Genomic DNA, 27,417 nt, shown 5'->3' with positions numbered 1-27,417 from the left:
AGATTATATTCCACTGAGAAATTTATTGAACATTATTGAACATGTTTGATATTACCAAAGATTCAAGTTTGAACAAAATATACCCCTTCTCTGAAAGCATTTTTAACTCCCTAAGGAAGAAAGCTAAGTCACAGACACTTAGGACACGAGGGAGATGTGGCAAATGCTATCACAGTAGTAAGAAGTCCACAAATCTTGGATAGGTTCATGAGAGCTGTGACTTCTGAGCTGGTTCTGAAATAGGAGTAAGGTAAGTAAGTAAGGAGTTAGCGCAGTAAGGGAAATAGGTGAGTATGAAGAGTAAGCTCAGAGAGCAAAGGGAAGGGGAAGTTCAGGGCACATTTAAAGCAAGGCATGCAGACCAGTTTGGCCAGAATGTAAAGTGTGTGGTCTAGAGGGAGAAAGATAAGGCTGAAAATGTGGGTGGAGCCCAACCGTGGCAGTCTTTTGATGCTAATTTAAAGAGTATGAAAGCCATTCTTTACAATGAGGAGACTCTTGTAAATCTTTTAATTGGATAGTGCCAGTGATGAAAGGCCAGAGGAAGCAGGACCGCTGGACAGACCAGCAAGGAGCAATATTCAGGTGAAATGTAGGGGATGCCTGTACCATGGTGGAGGTAGTGGGGCCAAAAAAAAAAAAAAAAGAGGAAGAAAGGATGAGTGTAGTGGGACCTTACAAAGGAAAAAGCAATAATTCAGCTTAACAAAGACACTGAGTGCTCTATGTCCTAGACTCTGAGATAGCAAGAAAATAAGATGTGCCTTCAGATGATTGAAGTCTAGGTGAGGAAAGGAGCTCAGACAAACAGATAACTTCAATGTAATCTCAACCATGTTAGTGCAGGACATGTGGTAGTAGTATGGAACAGCACAGATAGGCTAGGGAAACTCTCCTCCTCTTTCCGGATTGTACTGCAGATGCCTCTGTGTGTGCCTTAATGAAGGAACCGGCTAGCTGGGCAGCAGCCCCTGATGATCGGCTAGGGCTGCCCAAGTACTGGGGACATGTAGCAGGATGGAGAAAGCTGTACTTGTCAGAACTCCTCTCCCAGAGAGTGGTTTCTGCTGGAGGGACTGGGTTGGTCAAGTCAGTGAAAAGCCCCGCATCCCCGCCTCACCTCTCCCTCCCCTTTTCCATCAGAGAGCAAATTGAACTTACCATGGATGGTGTTAAACCAACTCCCAATCTAAGGATGGGAGACTTGCCTTGAGGTTCAAATAAGATAGTGCATATTATTTGTAAATTGTTTACAAAGAAATTGCTATTGGGGTTTATGTTCTGGCCGGGTTAGATTTGAAGTAGATATCCTTGAGGTATGACACTTGGGAATGATCAAATTTTCAACGTATGTTCCACAAGAACCTGGTCTAACACTATGGTGTTCTCAAGATCACAAGGTCTGCTATCAGAAATTAACTAGAACAAGTTATTCATTCATTTATTCATTCAACATGTATTTGTTGAGGGGCCACTATGGGCTTTGAGTTATAGTAAGGCAACATAGGCTATCCTTCCATCCAAAGAGCGGTGCAGCTGTGTCAGGAAAACAAAACCAACACACGAAAAATGGATGCCTCTTTGTACCAGAGTCATGCAGAGTATCTTGCGTTTGAAGGAACTTTCGCCTTTTATTTACTCACTGGACAGATGAAACAGTAATTGCTTACATTTCCATAGCATTCTACTGCTGAAAAAGTATTTTTTTTTTACATACATGATTCTTTTATTCCTTTCGACAAATTTTCAAACCGGACACCGTTAGCTCCGTTTCATAAATGCACAAACTGAAGTTCGTAACTTTCAACACCTTACACAAAGCAATAGTAGAGGTATGGAGCCTGGACTCTGTCTGTGCTCCCGCACACGGCCAGCGGCTTTGAGTTTATTGAGCAACCCTATGGGTTGGATTGGGCTAGTGCTGGTGTGGAGGAGGTGGACACAGGTGTGTACAAGGATTGACCTTAACGGACCACTAGAGGTTTCTGTGGGGGGCGGGGGGCGCGCCTTGGGTGAGTATCTGCTGGAAAAATGCATCAATGAATGAATGAGACGGTTATTGACGAGCTAGGTCATCATGATTTTGATCAATCAGAGTAAATGTGCCACATCGTTTTCTGGGGGGCCTTTCCTCCTACGTAGAAGCAGGCGCTGGTAGAATGTGACCCGGCAAAGGAAAGGCACAAAGGTCTTGGGAAAAATACGTCTAGGGTAGAAACGAAGCCTCTCTCCCTTCGCGGCAGGCAGTTCCCCTAACACCACCAAGCTCTTGCTGGTCTTGGTGTCCGCGTTTCTATCCCCCTCCCCACCGCCCAGGTCTGCTTGCCTGACGCATTCACCAGCTCCCGCAGCCGCAGGGGGCGCGCCATCCGCGCCTCCAACCTCTGCAGGGAGAGCGGGGCTGAGCCGAACCGAGGCTGCCCAGCGCCGGGGGCGGGCGGGGCCCCGGGTGGGCGGAGCCCTAGGTGGGCGGGGCCCGGGAGGCGGTGGCCGTTGCCGGGCTACCGGAGAGCGCGGAGCCCGCTGCGCCGGGAAGCGCTCGGCGTGCGCGCGGTGAGAGGACCCCCCGACCCGGTTGCCCGCCCAGTAAGCTGCACCCGGCCCTTTCTGCGCGCCCCTTTGGCTGCGAGTCCAGCCTGGACCTCCAGGGCAGGACGGGGAGTGGGGCCGGTGGAGCCTACCAGGTGACAAGCAAGGTAGGTGCCCGGCTACGCCGGGGGCTGCGCGGCGGTCCCTAGCCCTCGCCTCGGGTGGATCCCCGAGGAATGGCAGCCCGGGAAGAGGCGGCTGCCTAACGGGAGGGTCGCTAGCGAGGGCTGCTCCTGTGCAGAGGAGCGGGGCGGGCGGACCGAGCCGGGCGAAGGCGACCCCCGGGCAGGGGTGACAGCCAGGGCAGGAGGACTGACGGGGGAGGAGGCACCGGAGATGCTGGAACCTAGGAAGCCACGGCTGGAGGGACGCGGAAGGGTGAACGCCTCCCCGTCTCAGTTGGCGATGGGAGTGACAGGACTTAGTCTTTTCAGGCAGGGATCTTGTAAATAGAAAACCTGCTTGTGAGGCAAACGTATGAATATGTAAATAAATCTGCGCGAGGCTTAACCCGGGCCTTGAACGGTGGCGCTGCAGGGTCTGTCCTGGGCACCTCGAAGCCGCGCGGCGCCCCTGCGTGGACTCGCGCTACTCCGGAGGAACCGTGCGCAGACCTGGATTGCCTATACCCACTGTGGCTGGGGAGGTGGAAAGAGAACGCTCGCAGCACTTATAAGTAGTCCATAAACATAGCATTCTGTGGAAAAAGAACGTTTCGCAAATATCAGCAATATTAGTACAGTGATGGGTAGAGCATGTAATAGATTAGAGAGAAAGGTCAATGCTCACAGTCCTTGTCTAGGTTCTGATGCCATTCCATGGAATAGAAATTTACTAATATACTCTTGAAGATGAAATTTGGAAGGATTAAAATTCAAGGATGATCTGTTTTGATGGTAGCCAACTATTCATCAAACATACATTTAAGAAATCCATGTCACCTTTTGCATTTTCATAAAAGGACTCAATTTGCAAACAAAACCATAAGCCTTGTTCAGTATTTCTTGAATTGAAACAACTAAACTGAAAGTATTTATGAAGGTATAATTTTTACTTCATTAACAGTTTTCCTTTACTAGAAGACACTTTCTTCACATAAACGGGAAACAGTTATTGTTAAACATGACTTATTCAAACAGAAGATTTTAATATGCTGTTATTTCGTGATCAAATACTTCTCTTCAAAAGGGAAGATTATATTGCATTAGTTTAGGATTTACTCGATATGTTTTCTGTTGCGCAGTTTCACCTTAGGCATTTTTGCCAATGCTACTTTCATGTAGTTTACAAATATTTTCTTATCTCAAGCACTGCTTATTCTCTAACTTAAAGATCAGTAACTTGAAGGGGGAGAGAATTGAGTCCCACTGTGGAATAAAGTGTTTGACATGAATTATTATTCACAGAGATGTGGGTACTTGAAAAGAATTTATCTTTGGGTGATATCCATCAAGTTGTTCTGAAAATAATACAAAACATAGAAATGCAATTTCATTACAAAAGTATTACCTTGACATCAATACATAGAACATTATCATGAGCTCTGTAAATTCTTTATTTTTTAATCTATGAAAATGTCTATGTCTTTATGAAAACATCTACTTTACTGCTGGAGGCCACATGACTTTATTGACTTGAGAATTTTCTCCATAGTTAGTGTCAGTATTTTCTGGGATGTTGATGGAAGTTGGCTGTCCCTTTGATGAGAGTGTCTTTTGATTCTGAGCCCAAGGCTGCATTTTGAATTTGAAGTTAAGGACATATGAAGACTTTTTACACCCTTGAAATTGCAGTATTAAAGTACTTTTCCTATCTAGAAACTTGAAAAAGGAACACTGCTAATATATAAGCAGCTATAACAGGCTTTTCAAAAGAACAGAAAATGAAATTTTTTACTTCAGATAATCATTAGCTTTAGTTTATACCCACCTACACACACATACAAATAGAAAATGAATGGAGATATGCAACTGTCACATGCTGCCCTTAATATGTTAGTTTAATTTACTAGTTATAGCTCTAGTACATGACTCTAGGGCATGCTGGGGACTTTTGAAACATAAGTGAGACAATGAAGACAATTTCATTCTCCCTTTTCACCTATTTAGATCTTTGAACTGAAGCTTAACCCAATCCCCTGTGACTAGTTCCATCATTCAGAAATTAACACAACAGACACGAAAAACTGCAGGCATCTTGAATATATGAAGAAAAAGCAAGTCCTCTTAAATCTGATGAGTCAGTATTTAAGTCAAGCATTTAAAATTTGGGAAAAGGCTAACATGCCCTATCTGTGTTGACTGCAGGTTGAATGAGAATACCCACCTTGAATAAATGTACACTCCAAATAAATAGACAGCTGCTCATGTGATAAGAGAGCCAGGAACAGTTCAACAGTGATGTACATTTGTCTCATGGCAGCTGATTATTAAACGTTCATAGCTTTTTTAAAGTAACTTTCTAGCTGAAGAGAAAAGAACAGTAAAGCAGTATGAACATAATTTCTTCTCATGATTTACGGGTTAAGAAGTGAGTTCATTCATCCTATTTTATCCGGCTAAAATGTTTACATTTAAAAGTAAGATGTTTAAACAGTATTGGGCTATCTTTTAGTCCACACATCACAGAATATGTACCTTTTAAACTGAAGTTTTAAAACTTGGGTTTTAAAAAGAGACCAAGGACCCATCAGCAAGTAGATAAAACAAAGGAACTTGTATATCTAAAGATTAAATATTATGTAGCCACTCTTCAGTGGGCTTGGATAGGTCTAATATGAAATCTAAAAGAATGGACACTACTTACACTGGAAAAGAGCACTTCAGATGTTTCAAAGAGAGGTTTTGGAATTGATCCAGACTTCTAAAATAAAAATTGAAACAGCTGTGTTTTAGAAATGGTTATGCACAGTTCTCTTAAGATACACTGTGTGGGCATTGGAGGTCCCCACAGTCCTTGATGTTACAGTTGTTCTACTTGTATTTTGAGATCAAGAAACAATTATGAATTGGGGGGGTGGCATTTATGAATTGCCAGGGTTATAATATGCTACATTTTGAGAATACTGACAGTGATTTTCTGAATGCAAGAATAATAGAGTCTACAACTCAGAGAAACAAAAAGAATTAGTCTCCAAAAACCCTATCCCAGGTTAAGTTCTGTTTAGAAAAAAAAATGTTATAGAAGCCTGACAGTGAGTGGCCCCTAATGTTTTTGAACTTTGGGGGAATTGAAGATATTGTGTTTGGCAACAGAACATTGTAAAGCTTGTTGAGTTTTTTAGTAGAAAATATTTCATGATTTGAAAAAGGGAAATCTTTCTCATTCCCCAGCCAACAACAATATGTATGTGCTTATTACCACATGCCTTTGTGAGCTTCCTAGGCTACAAAAGAGGCTGCCAACTCTATGATGTAGGAAGAATGATTTTCAGAACATAATGAAATTGAAGGCTAAGATAGAGTAAGCCTGGAGGCCAGGGGTTATTGTCCTGTTTGGAAATAGCAATACCCTAAATTTCTAACTGATTTTTTAATTCCCTTAGCGTATGGGACTGACATTATTTCTAAGCCATATATGACTCTGTTCCACCATTAAAATGTAAAAGACTGTCTGTATAGCATTGGCTTTATTTCAATGCTGATTTTATAAATTGTAAGCCTGCCAGTTTACTTTAATGTTGATTTTTAAAAAAATATTTCAGTTTATTGCATATTGGAAAAATGTATGAGTTGAATGTACCTTTATTACATAATGGTGATACAGTTTTATGAGATGAAAACTGTTACCTATTGCATGCACTGTATGTTAGATAATAAATCAAGTAACTTTAAAAGGATGAAAAAATGGAGAATTCATTTATTCTGGAAAAAATACCCGGATTATTTGAATTATTCTGAAATTCATCTGTTTTGGTCATTTGTAAGATAAAAAATAAAGATCATTCTCAGAAAGCTTACTGAATTAGAGGGCACCTGGGTGACTCAGTCAGTTAAGCAGCCCAGGTCTTGATTTCAGGGTTTTGAGTTCAAGCCCCATGTTGGGCTCCATGCTGGGTGTGGAAACTACTTTAAAAAAAAAAGAAGAAGAAGAAAGAAAGGTTACTGCATTGTTCAAATTAGAAAAATATATAGCAGATTCTTCTTTAGTGATCTTGTTACTATTACAGCACTGTATTCAAGAGGTGGGGTCCTGAACTGAATTGTGTTCTACTAACTTATATTTTAATCTCAAGTCATCGTTGCACATATTTTCCACATATATTGCTTTAACCCTTATAACATTCCTAAGAGCTAAAATGCTATCCCTAATTCGTGAATTTCTTCATTCGTTCAGTGTGTATTGGGCACATATTGTGGGTGAGAAAAGGTTCTAGAGCAAAATCACGGTTTTTGTCATTAAGTCCTCAAACCATAATTGGTTTGGTTGGTGCTGGCATGAAGGAAGGCTGCTCAGTGTGACAATAGGGAATGGTGGAGCCTGGGGCACTAGAAAGTACCTGTTCTTCTGTGTAAGGGACAACTGATGCTCAGCTCTAGCTCATGGTGCCTTGATGTGGGACCAGACTTTCTATTTTTTCAGGAAAATTCTTTATATTTATATTAAAAACTTACTTTAAAAAATTAAGCGCTACAGTGACTGAAGAAAATAATGTCGCTGGCCAGATGCAACACATGGCCTGCAAAGAGTAAAGCAACTAGGTAATTATGTTGTGGGGTAGAGACGAGCCCAGGGTGCGATGGAAACACAAAGGAGAAGTGCCATGCAAGACTTAGGAAAATCCCAGAAGAATGCTGACAGGTTGTGGGGCAGGTATGATAGATACAGGAAGGCCCCAAGGCAAAAAAGGGGGCAGCAGTTGGGCAAACTGCAGGTTGAAACAACCACTGTGGTTTGGGATCCAGTGGTCTGCCGGCCAATAAGAGATGGCCTAGAGCTGCTCCTGCCTAGCAGCCTCCTGCGAAGAGCTGCCTGAGACCCTGCTTCTTTGCCTGCTGACACACCAGCACAGGGTTTCACGATTTGGACAAGTAGAAGGGGTGTGCATTTCAGCACCTGTTGGATTTATCCCCTTTAGAGGCTGACCGATCAGGACATGTCATATTAGTTACCATTCATTCAAATAAGCAGGCTGAGCAGCTTGATTTGATAAGCAGCCACTTTCTGTGCAGCTGAACAGAATGTTTGCCAGCTCGATGCTTCCGGCTCCTCTGTCTTCTTTTTTGCTTGCCTGTTTCTCCCGAGACTGCCGCTCTGTTTGATACTGTGGAATAGCAGTCAGTGAGGCAGAAGTTCCAAACTCCTAGAAGACAGTGAATCGGCCATCAGTAGTCTTTTCCTTATTGCTTAGCTAAAGCCAGTTTCTCTGCATGCATGTTGTAAAACTGGTTGCTAGATTGTTAGTAGATAATATCTAGCCTGGATTTTTTTGGCAAACTGTGAAAACCCATAATCCCAATAATTCGCATGTCTCATGGTTGATAAGTCATCTCCAAATAAACAGAATGCTGAAGTATATAAAAGTGTTCTTCTATCTGGGCCAGACCCTGAATGCTCAGCAGTCAAAAACTTCAACAAATATCTTTTTATTGCCTTATTTTTATTTTAAATATTATTGCTTGCACGCTTGTTATTTCATTAAATTTTCATTCTTTTTATGAACGCCAAAGCATTTCACAAGGTTATTTCATTTTCCTCCAGGAAATGCAAGGTCACACTTACAACACTCCACCAGCTACATTGTTTGTTTCTAAATACCCCCTTGCTGGGCTATATTCAAAGGTGTTGAGGAGATGCCACCACCTCTGCTAAGCTGTGAGCTTCCTCGAAGTGCACCTTTGTGGTGCCCTGCCCCACTTGGTACTGCCTCCTTTCAAGCACCTAATAACTATTTAATCAAAGTGTGTTGAACAAATGGATAAGTCACTAAATGTATCATCTTGTTCTGTAGTTTTGTTTTTGTTGATCATTGTTGTTCCCGTTATTCTCCTGTGCCATGGGCCACTGGATGTAGCGACCTAGGATGGTACAACCCTAAGTCAGCCTGGAGAATGCCTACGCGCCCCATTTTGGAGTTACTAGGCATGGATTTGATTTGGTTTGAACCGTTTCTATTACATGCTCTTTGACCCTCAGTTTTCTCTCACATCGGACGAAAGTAAATATCTACTTTAGAGAGTGGTAGTAAGGAAAAAATATATACTTTTTATAAAGCCTTAACACAGTACACAACATATAAATGCTTAGTTCAGACTTTGAATTGATTCTTCGTCTTTGAATGTTTTCTGCACACCCTTAGGCCCAGAGGTCTATAACGTTACCAGCCACTGGATTGTGACCGTCTGAGTCATGTCTCCTGTTGGTCTAACAAGTTACAGTCTTCAAGGACCATCACATACATTGGATCATTTGATTTTCAATACCAATGTCATTAATTATAACAATAACCATCACCAACATTTATGTAGCACTGATTATGTGCCAGAAATAATTTGGATCATTTCACCCTCCTGGCAGTGCTTTATGAGTGCTGTTAAACTCACTTATTCCTTAGTTTCAAGAGGCAGGTATTATCATTATGCCCAATGTAGAGATGAGGAAAGTGAGGCTCGGGTTAAGTAACTTGGCCAAGGTCACATGCCAGTAGGTGGTGTTCTCAAAGGCAACTGCCACAATAATCACATCGGCCACAGTCATCCATTAAGTGTTCTAGGCCCTGGGGTAAGCACTTGATATGCATTATCTCAGATAATCCTCACCATAGCCCTGTGAGATAGGTTCTATTGTTATCCAGACAGATGTGTAGTTTCAAAGTGACATTGTTAAGAAATGGGGCTGAAAACCCAGGTGTTCTAGTGGAGATTTCCCCCTGACAGTTGCCCCAAAGAGCCAGGTTTTTTTTACCCACATTGGGTTTACATGCAGAAAAGTATTTGAACTTGGACTTTAGATTATCCCATGTGCTGTCAGGACAATCTACCCAGGCTAAATTATTTCCCAGCCTCTTGGTATAAAAAAGCCAGGCTAAGAAAGAAGTCACAGAAAAGAGAAGTGACATATTCCAATGGTGCACTTTTGATCTCTAGCTCCCAGGATAAGAAATCTTCTGTAAAAAACTCACATTTTTAAAAAGTAAATTAGGATTTTTAAAAATACATCACCGTATCATTCAATCCTGTCTTCTAGTTCAATGCACTTAATGTCTTGTAGATATAATGACATGCTAATAAGATATATCTGAGATAGAATGTTTATTCTTATTCACTACAGAAGAATTAAGTGAGTTATGTGCAACCAAATTTCACTTGTTTTCCACAATATATTCTTCATTGTTTTGTGCTTCTTTATTCACTTAATTAATTCAGCAAACATTTATGTGCTTATATGAGCCAGGTACTATGCTAGACACTGGGAATACAAAGAGTAATAAGGTGCAGTCCCTATTTTAAAGGAACATATAGTATGGTGAGTAAAACTGGTATACCAATAAACGTAACTGCTATGCCATATGATCGATTCCATGTGAATATAGAAAGGCCTATTGGGCCATAGGGAGCAAATCTCTTTAGTGTGCTTGGTCATGGACAGCATCTCAGCAGGGTGAAAGTTGGGCAGGTTCTTGGAGGGATTTAGGCAGAAAGGCTCTTGAGACCAAGGTTACAGTCTGTGCAAAAGGGCAAGACCACGGGTGTTCAGGAAAAATGTGGGCATTGGGCTATGGCAGAGCCGAATGGGCGTGAGAGCAGTGACCAGTGATGACACTGGGGGGGAGGGGGGACAGGGGGACTAGCAGGTGAGTTTATAAAGGGCACAGGTGCCAATCTAAGGAGTTTAAAGGATAATTTCTAAAGATAAACCCACTCGAACTATTCAATTTAGCATATGTGTTGAGAGAATAAGACAAGTCAGCACGTAGGGTATAGTTCCATTCAGTTTTTTCTGCCCTATCATCTAAAAACAAAACAAAACAAAACAAAACAAAACTCCTTCTGATGCAAAAGTCATGGCACTTTAATTTTTTTTCCTTAATAGTGTTTATGTGGTTTTTATTTCATCACCTCTTTTAATTTATTGACCTTTCTTTTTTTATTATTTTTATTTATTCATTTGAGAGAGAGAGACAGAGAGAGCACAAGCAGCGGGAGAGGCAGAGGGAGCGGGAGAAGCAAACACCCCGCTGAGCAAGAAGCCCCATGTGGGACTCCAGAACCTAGAGATCATGGCGAGCTGAAGGCAGACACTTAATCATCTGAGTCACGCAGGAGCCCCATAATTTATAGACTTTTCAAGGAGGACTACGTAATTTACCTTTTTGCCCCAAGAACATTACACGCATATTTTTTTTCATTATTAATGAAATACTTACACTAGAAAAAACTTTTGGGAAAAAGAGGGGAAAAAATTTACCCAGAATGCCCCAATATGAAACTAACCACTGATGGTATTCTGACTTACTTATTTTTGTACATAAAACAGGTGTATCTTCTAAAGTCAAAATCATATTGCCACAACGTCTAACTTGGTGTGCATGGTAGTGATTGCCTTTACAAGAAGATGCTACAGTGTTTGTGTGCCTTCTACTGTAATTAGCACAGAATTCCAGTGTAGTGGTCTGTCCAAACTGGTTGCTTGATTGGGGTACGCACTGACTCTATCGATCTCTTTTTTTCTCATATTTTGTGTAAATGCTTTGGTATTTATACCCTCTTTTCCCTATTAGCTTAATCCAACAGATTTTATGTTATTCTTTTAAGAATCAGCACATTTCAAAAAATTAGGACCATGTTGAGAAAGAGAGAACCTGAAGCATACGTTTCAGGAAATGTGATTTTATCTTCTCATCCCAATCCTGTGTCTGCGCAAGCAGGAAGCTGCATGGTTGGGTGATGGCTGGGTCATTTTGAGATATGCAAGAAGGAAAAAGAAGCTATGACCAAGAAGCAGGAAAAGAAAAAAAAAACTTTGAATTTAGTCAAAATGGGTCATTCATTCAAGAAACATAAAAATGATTTTTCGCTGCACTGATAATTGGAGCTACGCAGGCAGCTGGACTAACCTTCTGGGTTGTCCATCTCCAGGCTGTGTTCAGGCTCACCCTGGGCTGGCTGCTTGGCCAGCAGTGAGACCACAGCATGCCAGCCCTGTTTCCTTTGTTATTTTTTGCTATTGTTTTTCTTAAGGTCTTTGGCCCACCGTTCTGGTTCTCTCCTCTGGTTTCTTTCTAAGTAGTCGCATTGTCTGCTCTGGGGCTCTGTTAGTTTTGGAAGATTCTACTTTGGAGAGAAACTGAGGCTTTGTTTCTCTACCTAATAGATGGAGCCACCAGCTGAGTCCCCCCCCCCCCTTTTTTTTTTTAAATTAATCACTTCTCTGGACATCGTGTGGATCTGAAAAAAAAAAAAGGCAGCCATGATTGTTTCTACATTTTAGGTCATTCTCATAAAGACACGGAGGTTTAGCTTACCTTTTATTGAAAAGTGAGTGCCTCCAATTTCATCATTTGTAAATGATTTTTAGATGTTTTAAAATAAATGCTCATTTTTTTGCTCATAGATTATTTTCACTGTAGTGGTTGGAGGAGGAGCTCACGAATGCCAAACATTAACCATATCTGCTTCTTAGTGGAGCTGAAGGCCCAAGACCTGAGCGTAATGTCTTTATGAAAACAGAGCAGATTGTATTGCATGGTATATGCTACTTGGAAACACTGGAGCCAACCCACCTGGATATGCATCCTGCTCGGCCTCCTACTAGCAGTGTGATCTCGAGCAAGGGACTTGGCCTTCCCTGAACCTGTTGTCCCATCTCTAAAATGGAGATAATGATAGTATCTACCTTCTAGAGTACTTGTGAAGGTAAATGAGTCAATACGTTGGAGATAGTGCCTGGCACATAGTGCTTAGCACGTGTTCATTGTTATTTTATCACCATTATTGCCCTCTTAGCACTGACTAAACCCATGTACGTGGAAGGTTTATGCAGTCACTGTTTGAATATAACTCTCTACTGGGTGGAGCAGTCGGACACTCTAGAGACTTGGGTAGAAAATAAAGGCAAGTGTAGGGGCGCCTGCCTGGTTCAGTCGGGAAAGCATGCCACTCTTGATCTCCGGGTTTTGAGTTTGAACCCCATGTTGGGTGTGGAGATAACTTTAAAAAGTAAGATCTTTAAAAGAAGAAGAAGAAGAAGAAGAAGAAGAAGAAGAAGAAGAAGAAGAAGAAGAATAAAGTTATGTATAGCCTAGGAATTCAGAGCCAGTAGGAGTTTTGCATATAATGTGTAGGGAGACAGAGCTTCCATTCTCCAAACCTAAATTGTGAAAGGCTTAACTATTATTTGTCCATATATCCTTTACAAAGTGACTTCCTTTAAAACGTAAATAGTATGACCTAATATATACATTAATGGTAAACATTCTAGAGTAAATACAGAACACAGTGACAAATGTCATCCTGGTTAACTAGACCTTCTTCTCTTTTAGGAAACTCTTCGACAATAAATACATGTAATAAGAGCCATGGCTTTAAAAGTGCTCCTGGAACAAGAGAAAGCATTTCACGCCATTGTAGTTTTACTGGTCTACTTGGTAAGTCAAGTATTTCCTTTCATAAGAATGTGGTGGAAGAGTCATCTAAGTAGTGCCGAAACTATTTTTTATTTCTAATCCCATCTTTTAAATTTTTATTTCAAATTGTATTTTATCAATGTTGCATTTCATTAATAAGCAAAGATTGCTGCTGAGTCTTGACATTTGTAGCAGTTGTTGAAATTATTTTATTTACACTTAGATGAAGTAATAAAATCATAGCGTTACTCAGAGCCCCATGACAATGGTTCTCCCTTGGGTGTATAGACATATGTTTCTGTAACACACCCTAGACCCTAAGAAGACCAGATTCTGTTTGGAGCCCATGACTTACATGGTTTGTGAAGAAACTAGAATGGATTTTTATAAGAGCTATTCTTTTTATATGATTATTTATATCCTTTTTGGTTCCAAAAAGCTTTAAAGAGAGATGGAGAATTTTAATGTTTGAAAGCTTGACACAAAAGATCTATGAAGGTGTTCAAAAGGATTGAAATTTATTTAATCTGGAGATAAGATCATCATCTGCAAGCATAAAACGAATTATTTACTCTAGAGACAGTACCTGAAGTAATCTTGAAAGACAAAGTAAGAGGCAATGGGGTCACATTGGAGTCTGAGATTCAGGTAGAGGAAGGAAAATGTCCTTTCTTTCAACGGAAGCTGTTACACATTCAAATGAATGGTCTAGGAGGGAGGCAGTGGAATTTTTTTCTCAAAGAGATTCAAGTCTCTTTGTGGCTGAATGGAATCTCCTACCGCTCCTTAATAAAATCAAACTCCTTAAGATGGGTAGTCAAGGGGAATTAAGAGATGCGGGAAGAGATTATTACGCCTTTAGCCCCAGATCTTTTTCTAGTCCTGAACCCCACCTTGAATTCTCCCTCCTGCCTGCTGGAGAGGTTCAGACTTTGATTTTATTTAGTTAGTTTGCAGGACATCATTACACACACTCCCGCTTCAAGGTGGAGGTAGTTTGTATTGAAATAATTACTCATCATTACAACCATCAAAAACCATTTCCTGTGCCTCTGGTGTAAAGTCATCTTACAGAGCAATAGTTTATTCACACAGTGCTTCTTACTAGAAAAGAATAGGTCCTAAGTAATTTTCTACCTCCGGCACTCAGAAAAGTATCAGAGCAAGACAGCCATGAATTAAAAAAAAAAAAGAGCCCTCATTCAGGGAATGCAGAGGAGAATCAGGCTTATTGATTTATTTGTTCCACTGACTTATTCAGAAAGTGATTTTTTCTTCCTAAACTGAAAATTAAATTGGCCTCACTCTGAATTAACGTTTACATTCAGTGATCGAGGAAGAATACTGATGATGTTGTTCCTTTCTCACAAAAAAATGTAATTAACTTACTTTAAAAATAACATTTGGGAAACTTTTTTTTCAGGCATGTGAAGTGATTTGTGAAACTGGAGACTGTAGACAGCAAGAATTCAGGGATCGGTCTGGAAATTGTGTTCTCTGCAAACAATGTGGGCCAGGCATGGAGTTGTCCAAGGTAGATATCGTATGCGTGGTGAAGTTGCAGATCTCTGGCTGGGGGTTTTTATTTTTATTTTTTTAAGATTTTATTTATTTATTTATTTGAGAGAGAGTGAGAGAGCGAGCACAAGTGGGGGAGAGGGGCAGAGGGACAAGCAGGCTCCCCACTGAGCAAGGAGCTCGATGCAGGAATGCAGGACTCATCCCAGGACCCGATCATGACCTGAGCTGAAGGCAGACTCTTAACTAACTGAGCCAGCCAGGTGCCCTAGATCTGTGTTTTTAAAATACATTGTTTTTGGCTAAATTCCTTTAGCTCATTGCTAGTGAAAATTCTTGGCACATTATGTTACTTTAGCCAAAGATTATACAATTCTCTTTCTAATACCTTTGGTTCATATGTCTTACTGAGCTAAAAGGAGTAGGTTCTAATAATCAGGATTTAATAAATGTCATTTTGTGTAATTCGTGTTTATTGTATTTCATTGAAAGAATAAAATTATTAAGATGTATTTGAATGAATTAAAAAGAATCAGTGCTCTACTAAAGATTTAAAAATAAAGCAGCAATAAGAGAAAATGCTATGCTACCTTCTTCTACTGGGACTTCTTTTTCTTAAAATTTTCCCATTGCTATTCAAGAAGTAGTGCCTCCAGTACCCACGCTCCACGGTGGCAGTTCCTTTCCAAACCAGGGTTCTGCACATTCTTTTGACGATGCAATCACTATTATTGATCTCCATGTTTGGTGTATGGTATTCCCGGGAGTATTTTAAATGTATTCATCTTACCCACTATTTGTTAAGAAGCAGTGTGTTTCAGGAGAGCATATTTCAGAGTCTTGGATATTCTCCAACCTTTCTTTTTTGTGAGCATGTTCAGAGCTATACATCCGTTTGCTTTATTTTCTGACCGTTTGAAGATGTTATTCGTTGTGGATAATGGATATATCATTTTGTTCTAAATAAAGCATCAAAGTCTGCCTGTTAGAAAAGGAACAAAAGATTTTTCTTTTTACTTAAAGTGACTTTTAAAAGAGAAGTCCTTTTCCCCTAGAGACTGCCATTATTTAAAGTTGAGTCTTGTCATTCATAGATTTTTGATCAATGATCCACAAACAGCAGGAAACAAAGCATTCTGCATTCTGCAAGTAATTCCTGGTGGATGGCTTTTCTCTGCTGGTTGTGTTCAGTAAGTGGGGCCAGTTAGCATCCTGAGCTTTACATTTGGATTGAAACGGGCTGACCTTCCCTGTGTTAAGTTGAGTGTTGAGTTAACTATAGCATCTCAGCCCGGTGTTTTTCAGTCCCTATTGATTGTAGTAAGGTGCATTTTCAGACATCGGTTTTGTGGTGTTGGGTGTAAAGGGATTCTTTAGAGCAGACTTGTAGATCTAGGATCAGTGAACAGAGCAGTGAAAAATGCTAGAGTGCCCAAGAGGAAAATAGACGATGAAGTTGCTACCTCTCCAAAGTTCCTCTTTTCCCAAATCTCGGTGAAAATCTGAGTGAAATTTCACAGATTCTGAGGAATGAGTAAATCATTTTCAAGAAGTTATTCCTTCTCCTTCATCCTTTGAATCTAGAGAATATAACCTCAGAATAATTTCTGGAGAATCAGACCGGGAGATGAAGGTCCTATGAGCTCTAGTATCTTCTTTTAGTCGGTATTTATATCTAAGCTTTTTTTACTAAGAAGTTTTATTTAAAAAATCTAACTTTTTTATTTAAAAAATAGGATGACATTCCTATCATCCCTAATATTTTTTTAATTTAAAAAACTATCAGCTAAGATTATCTGATAATAGTTTTCTATTTCACAATTTTCCATGGATTTCCAGAAGAATTATTTTTCTCTAGGTAGTAATTTTCCCCAAGTATTGAAACAGATGTTTACCCCTATGACACTGGAAGCAACCAAGGGAAGCAATCTGAATAATTCTGCCTTTATTATTTATCTTATGTATTAATATTTGTGTTTCAATATTTATTATCCTTTTCTTCATTAAAAAAAAAAAAGATCAGGCCAAATTGAGTGAGAGAGAATAAAAGTAAAGGTAATGACGTCACTGAAAAATTAGGGTAAGACCCACTCAGGTGCACAAATGTTACAAATATAAATACCATGTTCCTGCATTTCCTGAGGTTCCACCTTGCGGTGGACATCAAGTAGAGCCGCAGGGTACTCCTTTGCCAAAGGAGTGAACATATCAGTCAGCCTCAGAGAGTTTTTAGGGCAAAAGAAGTGCCATTTAAATCTTGTCATATAAAAGTTAATAAATGTCTGTGTGTGTGTGTGTATGTGTGTTATAAATTAAGTATTTTGCCAAGTCTTTTATCTTGGTTTTAGCTCCTAGTAGATAAAATTAGTAACTTAGCCTTGCTCATGCCCTAAAAAGAGCAAAGGAATCTAAAATACCAATGGAATATATATATATATATATATATATATATATATATATATATATATATATATATTAACAATATATATAGTTTCCTAGTTAAGTAATCGTGGCAAAGAACTTGAGTATTTAATAAATGATTACTTTAGGGCTAGAAATTTCTAAACTGTCATTTGTGATTTTACAGTTTCTTCTTTCCAGGCTGCCTTGATTAAATCTTTAGCAAGAACATATATCTTTCAGAGGAAAAAAACCTAAAAACTAAGTTCTGAGTATTTTAAAATCAGAAAAATCACTTAAATTAGAAAATTTACTCAACTGGTTAATTATGACATCCACGTTTTACAAATCAAGGGGAAGTTTACTTTTTTGGCTAAGACTAAGCTTTTAAAAAAAACGTAGTCAGATATTTATAAATAATTGAATTGCTTATTACTTGTTATACTAAACATATAATTTGGAGGGGGGATGCCTGTTAATTTGTAATGAAATTACTGAATTCAGTAGTCCTTACCTTCTTAACTGAGGCTTAAAATTTTGGTTACCTGTGGTGCTTGATATTTTGAATGCACGATAAACAGTAAATATTTTAAGGTGGGTTATTAAAAAGCAGAAAAGCTAAATCAAATTATTGGTAACCACAACTAAAGTTTTCTTTATACTAAGGGTAAAAAGAAAGTGCATTTTCACCAGACGTGAGAGCTTTCAAATAACCTTTATTCTAACATTATTAAGTTACTTCTTTTGCTGAGGTAAACATAACTTAAAACTTATGTTCATTTTCAAATATCATGTCTCTCACCCCAAAATAACAAATGCTGGGTCATGAGGTTCTTTGCATGACAAACGTGTTATCTGTGTCTTAAAACTAAAGCCTGGAAATACTTTGGGTAAGCAGGTAGAGTTAAAATTTCCATCTGTGGTTTTATTACTCCTAATGATTATTTTCTTTGGAAGGCATTCAATTCTATTTTTTTCTAAAGGTGTCTGGGCTTACTTTCCCATTGTTAGGTGTTTGCCATTTCAAACATGTAGTCGGGTTTGGGGGAGGTTCCCGGAATAGCATTCCTGGAGACAGTGTACACTTTGGCACACCTGTTGTGCATGGCCAGTGGTCCCTCTGACCTCTTTTCACTTCCTTTCAATTGTTAGATAGTAAGAAGTCTGCACAGAAGCTCCAGGGTCCATAATAACCATTGTAGTTTGTTTAGGTTGAGACCCTTCCCTTCATTGGCCACTTTTTAAATGATTACTTATTTTAACCTTTCACCCTAGATACTTTGGGTTATGTGTGTCTAAAAGATGTCTCCTTTTTCTTTTCTTTTTTTTATAATAATATTTTTTTATTATATTATGTCACCATACAGTACATCCCCAGTTTTTGATGTAAAGTTCGATGATTCATTACTTGTGTATAACACCCAGTGCACCATGCAATACGTGCCCTCCTTAACAAAGGTGCACTACCTCTCAAATATGTCTTCAGGTGTTATTTTGTAATATAGATCATGCAACCAAAATAGATATAACATTCGTTATAATGAGCCAGGTTCTATGTGACATTTGTACGTTAAATAATGGAGTCCTTCTAGCATATGTCTTAAGTAGGGGGTATAACTCCTCCTGTTTTATAGATGGGGAAGCAGACACGGAGATGGTTAGTTGGTCTGTCTGTTGTCACCATTAGTACGTGCTGGGAGAGGGTGGGGGCCACATGGGAGTATGGTTTTTTTTCTCATTTTGCATAGTGCTCATGTACGGGGCTGTCCGATAGAACTTTCTGTGATGATGGAATGCATCTGCGCTGGCCAAGATGGGAGTTACGAGCCACTTAAAATGTGTTCTTGAATCTTGAAAGGTGGCTCGTGCCACCGAAGCACTAGGTTTTACATTTTAATGAAATGAAATTTAAGTTTTGTCACATGAAGTTGTGGCTGTTGTATTGGATGGTGCAGCTCTAGAATGATGAACTTCCCTCCAGAAATTCTGGCTCAGGACCAACTTCTAACACAAAGAGATAGCCAAATCCTGTTGACCTGATGCTTGTGCATTCCAGCAGCTGCCCCCCTGGTCACCCTCTTGCCTCTCCTTCTCTGGCTGAGCCTGGCCACTGGTTTCCAGACATCCATCTGCTTCTGTTCCTCCACCACTCCTGTTTGGCCCAGCTGAGTGGGAGCCGTGGCTGTGGCCCCTCACACCGAGTGGCGTCCTCTGCGTCCCCTCCTGTGCCATCTGAGCCGTCTCATAGCATTAGTGCTTTTGGTTTCCAGTTGTTTCCCTGAAAGCCCCAAGCATCCTGTCTTCTCAGTCAGGTTCTCTTTGGTCATTTGGCTTAATGGGTAGTCTTCCTGTATCTTTGGGAAAATATAGGATAGGTCACTGAGCCATCTGGGCTCTGTTTTGAGGATTTTCTATCACTGAGCCATAGCTAGTCTCTTTCTCTTCTACTACAGGGTTTAGGTTTTGAAAGTTTATGAGAAAGATAATTGATAATGTCTTGTTCCTATTTCTGAGGCAAAAAATACAGTGTTGTTTACATAGCTCCACGAGTGGTACATGGCGGGCATTTGGGGCCACAAATGTGCGCAGGAGTGTTACACAGCCGGCCCTTCGACTCGCAAAAATAAACAGCACTGCGATACGTGGGAGAGGATGACTTTTGTTTTCCTGAAGTGACCACATTAGCCTTTTAATTCTTAGTGTCTAGAATCTGCCCAGCCACAGCCCCTCCTTCTCACTGAGTATTAATGCCAACAATGTGCTTTTAAACATGATCACCTCCCAGCAGTAAACCAGGAAACTAGTTTTTGCATGAACCACTTGAAACAGTCTTCAAGTCTCTGGCACGGTTTTCAAAGTAAGCTTTTCTAACCAATTATTGGGATGACTTCAGTTAATGTGAAGAAATTAATTCTCGTAAACAACAACACACTTTCCTCCACAAGGGTGCGTGTCTGGTTTCCCCTTTTTAAAGATGTCTACTTTTTGGAAAGCTGTTTTCATCCCTATGAAGAAAGTCACACATGCACACACAAAATTAATATATAATTTGCAAGCATGAAAAAGATTCATTTATGCCATTTAATTACAGTGTTGCTCACTTTATTTATGTTTAATTATACCTAATCGAGCCCAGTGATGTTTGGCAGATATTAGCAAGCTCTAGCTTGTAATTTTTCTTTAAAAAACTCAATTACAGATTTTCATAAACTGGAAGTTGGTGGGGGAGGGGACTATGTCTTTGGTGTTATTTTATTAAAGGAAATTAAAAAGCTGATTTCTAAACACCAGCTACATAAATCTAATTTGTCATTTCCATTTGCGTGCGCTAGATTTTCTCCACAAATAACTTCTTCTCTGTCCAAATTTGAGCTTTTAAAGTTCAAAGAACCAAAGTTAATAACTTATTGGCTGTACAAATAAATAGTGCTTTAGACCCAAGGCCCCCAAATGTGTTTCCTGGACAATTGATGGTCTGTGAGGATCTCCCCTGTGGTCTGGGGAACGGCTCCTAGAACATGTAGGTGGGATCCACTTGTGTTTTTGCTAAGTGCTGAATTTGCAGAGGGGGAAAAGAGAGAAGGGGATTTGAGGACTGTTTACTTTGAGTCATTTTGCCATTGGAAAGCCACCAAATGTGGCTTAAAAATATTGGGCAGAGTGTCAGAGCTACTGCTGCCGCCAGCTTGGGTGGAAATGGCCCAGCTGGAAGCGGTCCTCTCTTGCCTTGGAACCAAGATAAGGAAGGCCGCTCACAACTTCACCCCCATCCCACACTGACCCCCACCCTCATCGCCCACCGCCTGCCCACCTCCACCGGCCCATGAGAGTTATCTGGCCTTACCAATCGGGACATTGTTGTGACCCTCATAGGCTTTTGTTTCCTGGAATAAAGTAATAATGATACAATAAAAAAAACAATAACAACTTCAGGAAACACTGCCTTCAATGCTATTTGTTCATCCATTTGTTTAGTCAGCAAACATTTATGTGTTACTCACCAGCCTGGTATGTATGTTAAAGAAAAAATATTCAGTGGCACTTGTTAATAAGGATGGCAAGTTAGGTTTTACTCGCTAGGTAGGGAGGGGGACCACCACAATGGGATGTAATAGTGGGAGAAACCACTGGGCTCCATCCCAATACAGCATGGGCTCATGGGAATTTATAGTTGGGAAAGGGGTCAGTGGGTGGAAAATTACTGAGGGGTCCTGACTGAAACCAACCTAACAATTCTTTGCTAAAGACAAGCCGGGGTGATTGGACTGCAAGGCTCCATGAGACTTCAAGTGGAGGATGAGGAACCCGAGCAGATATTGAGGGTGGGTGGTTCTGCTTAAGCTGACTTAGCAGAGGACTTGCTAAAGCTGGATTTCACAAGCAGGAGAACGGGTGGGTCTGGAAGAAGGTTAAGGAGCCTGGTAAAGTTTGGTCAAGCAAAGAATCTTTGTAAGTACCAGGTGCCCTGATAGGCTCTGGAGAAAGAGTGGTGGAAGGAGGCGTTAGATATCAGGGATTGTTCACTTATTGTAGGATTTTGGGAAATCACTAAGAATCCTATGGCAATGTTTTTTTTAAAAAATCGGGTTATTGTTTTATGCATGTGTGTATGTTTGCACCTTGAAGCTTATTAATCAAAAGGTCTCTTCAGGGATTCAGGGAAGTTGTAAGTATTTCTTTTAAGGTTTTAAGGTACCAGGTCATAATTTCAAGAACAAAGACTCTAGGATTATTTAAAGCCTAAATGCATCTCTACCATTGGTATTAATGGCAGACTACGCTCCATAAAAATAAAATACATATCTAATTCTGACGCCCAGGCCAATGACTGACTAACGCCCCCACTCCTGGCCCAGTCTCCTCTCACATATCCTGCTTCACCAAACACACACGTACAGTCCTTCCAACAAAATGATGAGAGGGAGAGCTGTAGCGTGTGTAACCTGAAAAGTGTCAGAGAACCAGAGTAGGACAGAGGTGAAAGCTGTAAAAACAGATTTCACTCAGGGACTATTGCAATGGGGGAAGAGAGGCCTCAGTATAGAACTGGGCTCAATTCCAAATACAACATGGACAAGTGGGGATTTTAGCCAAGGAGCGGGGTGGGGGGCAGTGGATGGAAAATTCCTAAGAGGAAACATCAGGGCGGGGGGTGGGGGGGGGGCAATTCTGGCTAAAGCAGACCTAACAGGATTCTTGCTGAAGGCAGGCCAAGGGGATCAGAGGACAGAGGGGCAGGAGGGAATTTGATCAGATATTGTGGGTGAGCAGATAGGAAGGTGGGGGGTTCTGGCTTAACCGACTGCTCGGGATTCTTGGACACCTGGGCTCTTGAGGACAAGGCCCAAGGCTGGGGCCTAATTTTGAAAGTAGCTCACAGGAGCCTGTGGACGTTGGTCAAAAATGAGGTAACCCTAACCACAATCAGCAAGGCCAGCTGACTGTCCTCTTTAAGTACCCTTGTTTTTTGTTTTTTTTTTAATAATTTTTTATTATGTTATGTCAGGCACCATACAGTACATCCTTAGTTTTTGATGTAGTGTTCCATATAACACCCAGTGTTATATAGTGTTGCCTATAACACCCAGTGCTCCATGCAGTGTGTGCCCTCCTTAATACCCATCACCAGCCTATCCCGATCCCCCACCCCCCTCCCCTCTGAAGCCCTCTGTTTGTAAGTACCCTTGTTTTATCTCACCAAAAAATCCATTCCTACCATTTCTCTTATTTCCAACCGTAGGATACTAGCCTGCTGTGGGAAACCATTTGCCCAGGGAAATTGCCCATTTTATATTCGAAAGTAATGGGGGGAAGACCCAGAAGATCCGACACTGTTTTCACTAGACGCACGATTAGACCATGTGATTGATGCCAACGTACCTCAGCAGACATCCGTGGTTGCCCCCTGTGTCCCTCATTTGGGAGGCAGTGATGACCAGGCTCCAGGGGCGTGAATTCAGCCGGAGCCACGCAATGGCACGCCCTGTGTGTGCTGATGGCCAGCACGCTCCAAGATGCGTTGAGTGGGCAAAACTGGAAAACGAATTGCGGAACAGTGTGTTAACACACACACACACACACACACACACACACACACACACACACACACACAGGATATTAGGATATTTCTGGGAGGTTTTCCCAAAACCGGGGAACAGTGTTTGCCTGTGTGGAGGGAACAGGAAATGAAGAGACCAGGGATAGGAAGGAAGGTGTACTGTTTGACTTGTTCATAAAAATCTTGTGTGTAGTAGTAGTTTTTCAGTATAAAAAGTGATAAAGAGAAAAGGGACTAGACATCGTGGCTGGCCGTAGTGGGGTGGACGCGAGTTTCAGAGGCACAGTCTCTGCGCATGCTCAGCGGTGCGACCCTGACCGGGAGGCTGTGAGCCGCCTGCCCTTCCAGCTGTTCAGCCTTTTCATTTTTGCCCTTGGTAGGTAGTTATTGAACTTCATGGAAAAGGTTTCAAGGCATTTTAACCTCCTAGTTTTACTAAATGAAATAAAGACATCAAAGTAGACATTTATATTGGGGTAATTTAATGTTTATATGCTGTTTACTTTATAGCCTGTATTTCAAATAATTACAGCATCCCTGTGTTTATGGTGCTTTAAGAATATGACAATCCGTGGTTGCTGCTGTGGACGCTGTGCTGTCACTCAATTCCTTGGAAACATCTTCTCTGACTTTCTAGTTAATTTAACATCTAGAATGATCACTTCATAAATTTCTTAGACTATCATGAACTGAAGCATTTTTTAAAAGCTTAAAAATAATATTAGGTTGGTGTTTTGATATTATCTTTTTAAAATGACAAATACTTTAGAGAGAATGTATTTTAAACTAAATTCCCCCAAATAATCAGTCTCTATAAAAGTTCCCAGGAGACTATATGGTTCACAGTACCTGTTTAATACATTTAGGTATTATTTTGTGATCTTAATGGACACACAGCCTTATCTCAACCTCTAAGTTAAATCTACTCTGAAATTACTATTGTTGCCACTAAAACATATAAACTCTAAGTAGAAACAGTAAGTTAATATCCAGATAATGAAGGCAAAATATGATGCATTTGGAGCCTGGCTTTGTTGTTTTTTCTTTCCTTTTTTTTTTTAAAGATTTTTATTTATTAGAGAGAACAAGAGCACAGGCGCGTCTGCTCATGGGAGTGGGGGGAGGAGCAGAACGAGAGGGAGAAGCAGGCTCCCTGCTCAGACATAGGGCTCCATCCCTGGACCCTGAGATCATGACCTGAGCCGAAGGCAGATGCTTAACTGACTGAGCCATCCAGACACCCCTGTTGTTTTTTCTGTGCATGGTTTGGTCCAATATAGAATGGAACAACAACAACAAAAAAGTTTCACGAAATCTTCAGTCTGTGAAGTATGGTGACATATAAATGACACGCAATGATATGTGGCAAAAACACGGTGGTCAAATCAGTGCTCATGTATGTGCAATGCAAACTCTAAAATACAGTCAGGAATTAAAAATAAGCACGAAGATCTTCCCAACACTTACATACCCCTTATTTTTCAAAAGAGATGAGTCTGTCAATTCTTTCCAGTCCATGTCTGCTCAGATATTCATCTAGTTTCTCAGAAATGGAGAGAGGAAGTGAATTGTTGGAGCAGGAGCAATGAATGAGAGTTGACTGCCTGGCAGGGGCATTAAAACAGCAAAACTGCCTATATAGACACAGGGGTTTCCAAGGTTCTTGTATTACAACACAACGCAGTAGTTGATTCAAGCAGGTATGGTTAAATTATATTTTATGTACCATTTTCAAAAGATAGATAATTGCAAATCATTGTAGACATATTTTTATTCTACAAAAATAATTTAGATATAAATTGATGTTTCAAGTAACCCAGAAAAAATTGGAGACTAAAGGTCCTCTTGTTCCCCAGTGAGGCTTTTTATTATACTTGAATCTGGAAAGTTGGTTTGTTGGGTTGTAGAGAATCTAAAAAGATACCATTTATTTGGTGACTGCCCACTCAGTGTTTGATTTATAGGTTACAACTTTTATATATTTTTTTTCTTGTTTATTCCTCAAAACAACTCTGTGGGGCAGGCATGTACTATCTGCCATCTTGAAGATGAAGAGACTGAGGATCAGAGAGTTCCCAAAATAGCTTCGTGGAAAAGTGACAGAAATGGCCTTCAAACTCACGTGTTTTTGGTTCCACTGTAGGAAGATATATACTTTTTCTCCTATGTCAGCCTTGCTTGAAAAACAGAATTTCAGACATTTATTCCCAGTTAGTACACCTTCTCATTCTCATTTCTCTTTCCCTTTGTATTCCCTTCTGCCCTCTTCCTTCTTCCTTCCTTTCTTTGTTGTGTTGTAACTTGCATATGACACCCTTACAATCCAAGCTGCTACATCAAAGTATGGTTTTGAAACTTTGCTCTCGCGTGAAACTTTGACACGGAGATGCTGAGCCTGTGGACAACGAGGTGCCCATCCCCCTTCCGAATGTCACGTGCATCACACTTTGATCCTGGAAGATTGTGAGAGGGCGGATCCTGTCACACTGAAGGAGAGTCTTTGGATACACTCGGCTCTCTCAACAACTACTTAGCAAAGACCCACTTCTGTTCCAGTACAGAAGCACATTGCCCATGTACAAAGCACCCAAAACAGCGGGGATCTCCCCGCAAAGATCTAGTCCAAGCCCCAGACAATTCTTTTTGAATATGTATCTTTGGTGTTTTCCTCATTGCGAGAGTGAATTAAATGATCGCAGAATTATAAAAATTCAAAACACCTCATGATTTCACTACCCATCCCCCCAAAATAATCCCCCGCTAACAATTTTAAAATTCTAATTGTGAATTAGTCCAAGTCATTTTTTTTTCCTTCTGCTGTCTGTGCCTTGGTTTAAAACATTGTCTAGTTGGAGCACGCAGGATTCCGAAGGTTGGCGACCTTCTGCCTTTTCTCCTCCCCCACTCTTCGTTTGGCATGTTCAGGGTACACATTTGAAAGCCTGGCTGAGTAACTGAAATGAGGAAGGAGAGTATTGCTCCTCCAAAATGTGAATGAGTTAATTAGTAAAACTAAATTGAAGCGTTAGTATGAATCTCTTTTATTCCGTGGTTTGTTGAGTACAGGGAATACTCTCCTTTGTGTTGGTTTTGCTTAGTTGACTGTGCATATAAATACAGATAAAGGACTTTAAGTATATAAATTTATAGGCTAGTGGGAATTTTGAACTAGCGGGGGTTTGCTTTCTGCATCCGAAGTTGACAGGTGAGGAAACTTAGAGATTCTGGTGGAGCCCTTCCCCCCTCTGCTGCACTGCGCTGTGTTCTTGGGCTTGCTCAGCAAGCTCTCCACGTGGAGGGATAAAGTACTAGACGGGTCCTACAGTGTCGGGGTACAGAATCTGACTCCAGAATTAAACAGTGTAGGTTCAAATCCTGGTTCTGACATTAAGCTATGTCACCTTGGTTAAGGTACGCTTCTGGGAAGCGCCATATCCCCATTCATGAAATGGGAATAATGATCGTGCTTCCCCCATTTGGAAGACGTATGAATTAATGAGATAATGTGTACGAAGTTCCCAGCACAGAGTAAGCACCCAATAAATGTTAGTACTAGTTATTAATATTTTTTAAGAGATGGGATCACACTTCTAATTCTGTATTACAACTTTTTTTAAGCTACCATGAACACATGTCCACATCATTCTTCTTACAGTTGCATTGTATTTACATCATATGATAGGCTATGATTTATTTGGTTCTGGACCTTGTGGAAATGATCATATGTGCATCTGTTTTGCCCATCCATGGAAAGCAGTACTGTGTTCTGACGTTCAAATCTAGAGAAGCTTGAGACCTTTAGTATCACACAGTTTAATCCACACAAGAATTTAGTGTTCTTTTAAGAAATATGTCAGAATCTTCCTGCTCTCACACGATAATATACAGCTAAAGATGTCAAGATGCGTTCTACTGCTTAGATTTCTAAATTTGTCAGCTTAGGAAATTTCTCACGCAGTTAGCCTCATTTCTAAAATATCACTGTTGATATCAAAGTACTTATTTTCTGCCTCGATAAGTGAGTAAGTGTCTGGATATTTCCCCGACTTTAGTTTCTGAACATGCCCATGACTGGCTTAATTAGAAAAGAAGAAAGTGCCATAATTCTGCCATAAACTAGCAATAATGCAGCAGTGGGGGTCCTGGAGAACCTTTATTATTCAAATGCTCATGGCTTCTTGAATAAAGTGGGTGACTAAGTATACTTATCGTAGTAAGAGAGATTATTAGCCGTGGGAGACAGAGTTGAACTTGCTGAAAGAGCCGCCTTTGTATCCAGGAAGGCCGG

The 27,417-nt window shown here is 40.5% G+C and overlaps 1 protein-coding gene across 7 annotated transcripts in view; it reads left to right on the top strand.

Moving 5' to 3' along the window:
* TNFRSF19 (TNF receptor superfamily member 19) overlaps nucleotides 1-27,417 on the top strand; it is an 88,845-nt gene that overhangs the window by 6,182 nt on the left and 55,246 nt on the right. For 2 of the 7 annotated variants that reach the window (XR_007188946.2, XR_008958398.1), the window contains exons 1-3: nucleotides 2,511-2,696; nucleotides 13,070-13,174; nucleotides 14,577-14,687. Coding sequence is in view for 5 of the 7 variants with exons in the window: in XM_057309667.1 (XP_057165650.1) it covers nucleotides 13,106-13,174; nucleotides 14,577-14,687 (180 nt within the window). In the remaining 2 variants the exon portion in view is untranslated. Of the gene's footprint in view, nucleotides 1-2,463; nucleotides 2,697-12,083; nucleotides 12,444-13,069; nucleotides 13,175-14,576; nucleotides 14,688-27,417 lie in introns of those variants that run through there. The other 5 variants (XM_057309667.1, XM_048215668.2, XM_026493000.4 and 2 more) reach the window with 4 other exon arrangements.

This window comes from Ursus arctos, unplaced genomic scaffold (genome assembly GCF_023065955.2).
Source record: "Ursus arctos isolate Adak ecotype North America unplaced genomic scaffold, UrsArc2.0 scaffold_10, whole genome shotgun sequence".
NCBI lineage: Eukaryota > Metazoa > Chordata > Mammalia > Carnivora > Ursidae > Ursus > Ursus arctos.
Note: the sequence above shows the minus strand (reverse complement) of the source record. Positions and strands in the feature narration are given on the sequence as shown.